The following is a 6,381-nucleotide window of genomic DNA, read 5'->3' on the forward strand; positions in this document are numbered from 1 at the left end:
GGCCTGCTCCGCGCCGGTCTCCAGGGCCACCCCTCCCCGCAGGCCCAGCTCATCGCCCAGTCCATCGGCCAGGCCTTCAGCGTGGCCTACCAGGAGTTCCTGAGGGCCAACGGCATCAACCCCGAGGACCTGAGCCAGAAGGAGTACAGCGACGTCATCAGCACCCAGGAGATGTACAACGACGACCTCGTCCACTTCTCGAAGTCGGAGAACTGCAAGGAGGTGGGTGGCCGCGCCCCCGCCCAGGCGGGAGGGCTCCGGGCAGCAGAGTCGCTGTCCCCACAGCAGGCGTGGGGCCTCCTGCAGCGTGCGTCCCGCCCCGCCCGGAGCCGAGCGGGTGTGACTGAGCTGGCGCTGGAGCTCGGGAGCCGAGGGCCACCCGTGTCGGGGGCCACGAAACGCGCCCTGGCCGCCGCCGCCGTCAGTGGGCAGGGCCCCGGGAGATGTGGGAGATGTGTCTGAGGGGCGTCTGGGAGGCGTCTCCGGGCGGGGAGGGCGCTCTGCCCGGGGGTCTCGGAGCTGCCAAAGGCAGAGGCCTTCTCGGGGGTCTTGGGAAACTAAGGGACAGCCTCTGCCCCGAGTGACAACGGACGAGCGGACGCGTGCTGAGCGGTCCTGACTCTGTCGGAGGAGGGAAGGAACGAGTGGCCGAGTAGACAGGTCACGGACGTGCTGAGGGCCAGACTGCTCGTTAAAGGAGTGAGCTGGCCGCTCGTCGGGCGACCGAGCGACCTGGCTGCCTGCTGCGCCAACGGCCGGCGGCTTTCTGAGAGGGTGACACTAGCGGTGACAGAGAGCAGGTGTTTTCTGGATGAGAGCAAAGGCCGGGGTCCGGGTTTGTGGCCTGGAGTCCGAGAACACCCCTCTGGCCTCCGGGGGGCTCAGGGGATGGAGCGCACAGGGAGCCGGGACGCTGGAGCCGAGCTCGGGGCGGGGAGCGGACGCTGGCCTGGAGGTCTGAGCTCCCGGCCCCCAGGAGGGCTGGGGGGCGGGGTGGGGGTCGGGGCGCGGGTCGGGGCGCCCACCACCTGCCGCCTCCCTGCAGCTGCAGCTGGAGAAACACAAGGGCGAGATCCTGGGCGTGGTCGTCGTGGAGTCGGGCTGGGGCTCCATCCTGCCCACCGTGATCCTGGCCAACATGATGAACGGGGGGCCGGCCGCGCGCTCCGGGAAGCTGAGCATCGGGGACCAGATCACCTCGGTCAACGGCACGAGCCTGGTGGGGCTGCCGCTCGCCACCTGCCAGAGCATCATCAAGGTGCGTCCCCCGGCCCCCCGCTGCTTGTCCCAGCTGCTTTTCCGTCCCCACGTGACCTGGAGCCTGAGTCGGAGACCCGCCCGAGCCTGTGCCACACCGCCGAGGTCCCTGCAGGGCCCGGACTGCCCCGGTGGGGAGGCCACGCTTGGTTTCACACGGCCCGGTGTCCACGCACACTGACCCCAGGCGGGGGCCGAGCACTGTGGGTGGACGGCAACCAACTCGTCCAGTTTGCCCGGGACCCCCCAGGTTAGCGCTGAGAGTCCACTTCCTGGGTGAACGGGGAGAGGGGGTCACCTTAGTGGCCCCGGGAGTCAGGTCTTAAGCAAGGGAGGCCACATTGACCACCTGACCTGTGAGCTCGCAGCTTTGGGCCTCTGGAGGCGGACAGGCGGACCGGGGCCTTCCCCGCTGGCCTGGGCAGGACACAGACGGGCTCCCTGGGGGCCTTGGGCGGCAGGGCCTTACCCCGGTGTCTGGACGGGAGTCCGCCATCTCCCCCACCTCGTGACTGGCCAGAGAAGCGAGCCGCAGTGGCAGCCGTGGTGAGGGGTGGCCTCCCTCCGGCCTGCCCACCCGGCGAGCCCCGGAACCTTGGCCTGGGCCGCCCTGGGCTCCAGTGGACACCGGAGCCTCCTGCTCACAGATTCCCATCGAACCAGCCATTCCCTGTGCCCGCCTCACCATTGGCACGAGGCGGTTTGGGGGGATGTTCTGAAAGGTGTCCCCACCGCCCTTCCAGATGGGGTGACCTCCTGCCTGCATGCAGAGGGCCCCTCCCGGGACCCGCCCGGGTGACCCTAGTGCCGCTGTTGCCCGTGCAGCGTCACAGCCTGGCCCCTGGCTCTGGGCAGCGGCTTTCACTCAGCTCAGAGGGTGCACGGGAGCACAGCGGGCCACGCGCCCACTGCCGTCTGGGGTGCCCTGTGTGCAGGTCGGTGGGGGAGGCCTTCACCCTAGCACAGGGAAGGGAGGCCCCGAGGTGCCCGCCGCTCCCCGCCCCTTCCCGGCCCCCGTGCCCCGCCCTGCCAGGCTCCACTCACCTGTGACTCCTGTCGCCCTGCCCTGCAGGGTCTGAAGCACCAGACGCAGGTGAAGCTGAACATCGTCAGCTGTCCCCCGGTCACCACAGTGCTCATCAAGCGGCCGGACCTCAAGTACCAGCTGGGCTTCAGCGTGCAGAGCGGAATTGTGAGTCCAGCCCGCCCCTGGCCGCCCCAGCCGCGGGGAGCCGGGCCGGCAGCTGTCGGGGGGCGGGCCAGGCGTGGACAGGGTTCCCCCTGCCCTGCCCGGCCCCCAGCCCTCTGAGGGCTGCTCTGGAGGGGACGCGGGGCTTCCCTAGCCGCTGCAGCACGGACGCGCACGGCCCCGGGCAGCGTCAGACTCACTGCGCTCGGCCGACAGACGTCCCCTCGTTCATTCGTTCATTCGGGGCCAAGCACCGGGGAGGCAGGAGGCCTTCCAGGGGGAGGCGACGCGGGGCTCGAGTGAGTGTCAGTCTGCCCCAGAGCTGCGCCTGGTCCCCAGGCCGGCATTCTTCTCTTGGACCACTGGCGTTTGGCCAGCGTGCGTCGTTTCCTTGGTGCAGGGAGAACCTTCTAGAAAGGCAGCTGCAACCGAGAGGAAAAGGGAGAACCTTCTAGAAAGAAAGGCAGCTGCAAACGAGAGGAAACGTTCCCCACCGCTGTCTGGTACGGTGCGGGCGCACAGAGCGGGGAGGGGCGCGTGGCCTGGGCTCACGGCCGTCTCTGTCCCTCGGTGTCAGGGCACGTGGGCTGCTGATCAGATCCTCCCCAAGGCGCTAGAACCTGCTTCCGCGGCCGTGTCAGTCCTGGGAACCAGGACGCGAAGGCCACCATGCTCAGGCTCTCCCAGAGCACCACGGGAGCCGGCGTCTGCGAGGCTGGTCGGTTAGGGACCGGCGTGATCTGTCACCGTGTCACAGGGAGGTGAAGCCACGTAGGTGGCAGGGCCGGGGTTGGGCCTGAGGCCGCCGTCACGGAGAGCGTGCCCACTGCCCGCCCTGTGCCACGCCGCCGGGCTCCCCCGAGTCCCCGCGACAGTCAGCGACATCCGAGTCGCTCTCGCATGGGTGCCTTTTCCCTTTCCGGCTGTGTGGCCCCCGAAGCACAGGGCGTCCGTTTGCAGACGGGCCCCGTGAATGCGTTTTCTAAACGGGTCCCTTCTCTCTCCCTGCAACACCATCCGAGAGAGACGGTGCCTCCAGCTGGGGGGCGTCAGCCTTCCTCCCGGGAAGGGCTCCCTGTGAAGCCGGAACACCCCTCCGGGGGCCTGGGCGGCCTCCTCTCGGCCCGTCTGCTCCCCCACACCCTCCGCCCACCTGCCCCCCAGACTCCAGCCGGGGCCACCGGCCAGGGTCCGCCCTGTCCTCCTGGCACCCCTGACTAGGGAGGACGCTGCCCCCAGGGGGTTAACCTTCCTGGGAGGGTCCCAGCTTCTGGAGACAGCAGGCTGGGCCTGCGCAGCGCAGGGCCAGGCCGGGGACCACGCTGGACCATCCTGAAGCACCTTGTCCAGGTTCTTCAGAGCCAGCTACGTTGGGCACAAAATGCCCTTGAGGCATTTTAGGGGGTAAAAAATACAAGCCACTCCCTGAGGCTTGCGTGGAGTGTTTGGGTGTCACAGAAGCAGATGTTCCCCGTTTCTGGAAAATGAGTGGCCAGGGGTCCGTCCGTCCAGCCCCTGGCTGCGTCCTGACTCGAGTGCCTGGCTTCCAGAACCGGGACCAACTCTGCCGCAGGGGTCCAAGGGGCCAGGCGTCAGAGACCCTGGCCGTGACATCAGTCTGTGCCTGGGTCTCCTTCCAGACCGGCAGGGGCCCTGGGGGCTGCGGGCAGTGTGCCGAGGTCCCCACACGCTGACCGGTTTGAAAGGCCTGTGGCGTTTGCGACAAGGCAGGACTCGCAGAGCAAGTGACACCTGCGGGTCCCGCAGTGCGGCCAGGGGCAGCCTGTGGCCGGGGGCCATGTAAGCCTGTCCCAGCCTTACGCTGCCGTGACGGTGCAGAGGGACGGGCAGTGGACAGTCCTGTCTCGAGGTGGGAGAGCCAGGCCCCAGCAGCCTGGGCGGCGGGGGCCCAGTGGACAGGCCCCGCGGGGGCGGGCGTCCCCGACGGGAGGGCGGGAGGGCGGTCAGCACGGAGCACAGGGGGCTCCTGGACGGCGTAGCGCCTTGTCCCACGATGGAGAGCAGCGGGGGGGGGCGGGGACCCTCCTGCCCGTGTCTCCCGCCACCAGTATCTGTGCCACGTGCGGGCAGGCCGACCCTTGACCTCTTACGGTGACCAGTTCAGCCTTCCTGACTCCGGGGTGGGGTTCTTTGCCCTCCCAAGTAATAGGACCCCTAAAAAGTCATAAAAATGTCAGCTGGCCGGGTGGTTTTTGGATTGAGGATCGGAGGCCACGGCGACTTCGGCGAGGCTTTCAGGTGGTGCGGGGCGGGCCCTGGGCACTCGGGGGACAGGGTCCTGCCAGCCCGGGCCTCGCCCGCCCTGCTCCGCGCTTGGCCTGCTCGTCAGGCAGCGTGGCCGAGCCACACGGCCCTCCAGGGCTGCTGGCGTCCTGCCGAGGGAGGGGTCGGCAGGGAGCTCCGCCTGGGGACACTGCCGCTTGAGCCGCCCTCCCCTGCTGCCCACCCGTGGGCCCGTCCCGCCCCCCCGCCCCTCTGCGGCGCCAGCCCCTCCTGCCACGTGCTCGTGCGTCCCCCAGGAGCCGTAGGGTGCAGCTGGGCCACCTGCCCTGCAGGAGCCAAGAGCTTGCCCTCAGTCTGCTGTCCTGTCCCTGACACCTTGACCTCTGCTGACCTCTACACGCCAGTGGGTTTCATGCAGCAGGGGACTCCCGTCATTTCCCCGTGTCTGTCCGTCTGTCACCCCATGAAGTCACGGCCCCCTCATGAGGCGGGCACTGACCTGTCTGAGCCTGGGTGAGGGGCAGAGTGGATGGTGGGGTCGCCCAGCGTGGGCCTCACCTGTGCCCCCGCCACGCCCCGGCCTGATGCAGGAGTGAGCATCGTCCCGCACACCGTGCGGCGGTAACGTCTCCGCAGCACGAACCCCCGGCTCGCGAGCCCGCAGGTTGCAGTGGCAGCTTCGGTCTGGGGGCTTCGCCCGTCTTGGGGACAGGACTGAGCGCCCGGCGGGCGCGGCTGACCTGTGCGCTGACCGGACGGACGTGTGTCTGCTTAGATCTGCAGCCTGTCGCGAGGGGGCATCGCGGAGAGAGGGGGCGTCCGCGTCGGCCACCGCATCATCGAGATCAACGGGCAGAGCGTGGTGGCCACGGCCCACGAGAAGATCGTGCAGGCCCTGTCCAACTCGGTGGGGGAGGTGAGCCCGCAGCCCCGCCATCGTGGGCCCGCAGCCGGGACCGGTCCCCGTCCCCGGGGAGGGTGCGAGGTGCCCGGGAAGCCCCTGGTCCCTGCCAGGGGAAGCCACCCTGCCCCCGAGAGCCGTCCCCGCCGGCGCCTCGGGCGTGTCCTTGCGGGAGGCGCGCTCGCACCCCGACCCCTCGGAGCCGCCCTCCCCAGGGCCCTGGGCACCAGCTGGGCCGCGTCTGCCCAAGGGGCGTGCCCGTGACGGCGGTGGCATGTGGCCGGCGACACGTGGCTCTCCTGTCCTGGCCGTAGCTGCAGCAGACAGGAGGGCGAAGGCAGCGGGCAGGACGTCACACCTTCTGCCGCTGGCCTGCGTGGGGTGACCCTCCCCTCCGCGGACCCGCTCAGACCGGGCACGGTGTGGGTCACCGTCCTGCCGGCCCCACCCCAGAGCAGGCCGGGCGGCCGCTCCCCCCGCCCACACTCCGCACCCCCTTCTCTGGCTCTTTCTGGCGTCAGGACAGCGCCGGCCTGAGGGCGGGCAGGGTGCGGGGCGCAGATCCCCCGGGAGCTCGTGCTTGCAACACGGGGGGAGGGACGGAGCTGGGCGCCCAGGAAGGGGCCTCGGCCAGAGAGTGTGAGAGCGTGAGTGTGACCGTGTGTGTCTGTGAGTGTGTGCGTATAGGGTGAGCGTGTGCGTAGTGTGTGTGACTGTAAATGTGCGTACAGGGTGTGAGTGTGTGTAGGTTTGTGAGTGGGAGTGTGTGGGGTGGAGTTTGGGGGTGTGT

General features: G+C 69.5%; 1 protein-coding gene across 1 annotated transcript in view; it reads left to right on the forward strand.

Annotated features, from left to right (window-relative positions):
• Positions 1-6,381, forward strand: part of APBA2 (amyloid beta precursor protein binding family A member 2) — a 37,153-nt gene that overhangs the window by 28,458 nt on the left and 2,314 nt on the right. The window contains exons 9-12 of the mRNA XM_025043523.1: positions 43-222; positions 1,046-1,258; positions 2,330-2,449; positions 5,466-5,606. Coding sequence (XP_024899291.1) covers positions 43-222; positions 1,046-1,258; positions 2,330-2,449; positions 5,466-5,606 — 654 coding nt within the window. The remainder of the gene's footprint in view (positions 1-42; positions 223-1,045; positions 1,259-2,329; positions 2,450-5,465; positions 5,607-6,381) is intronic.

This window comes from Pteropus alecto, unplaced genomic scaffold, assembly GCF_000325575.1.
Source record: "Pteropus alecto unplaced genomic scaffold, ASM32557v1 scaffold102, whole genome shotgun sequence".
Classification (NCBI taxonomy): domain Eukaryota; kingdom Metazoa; phylum Chordata; class Mammalia; order Chiroptera; family Pteropodidae; genus Pteropus; species Pteropus alecto.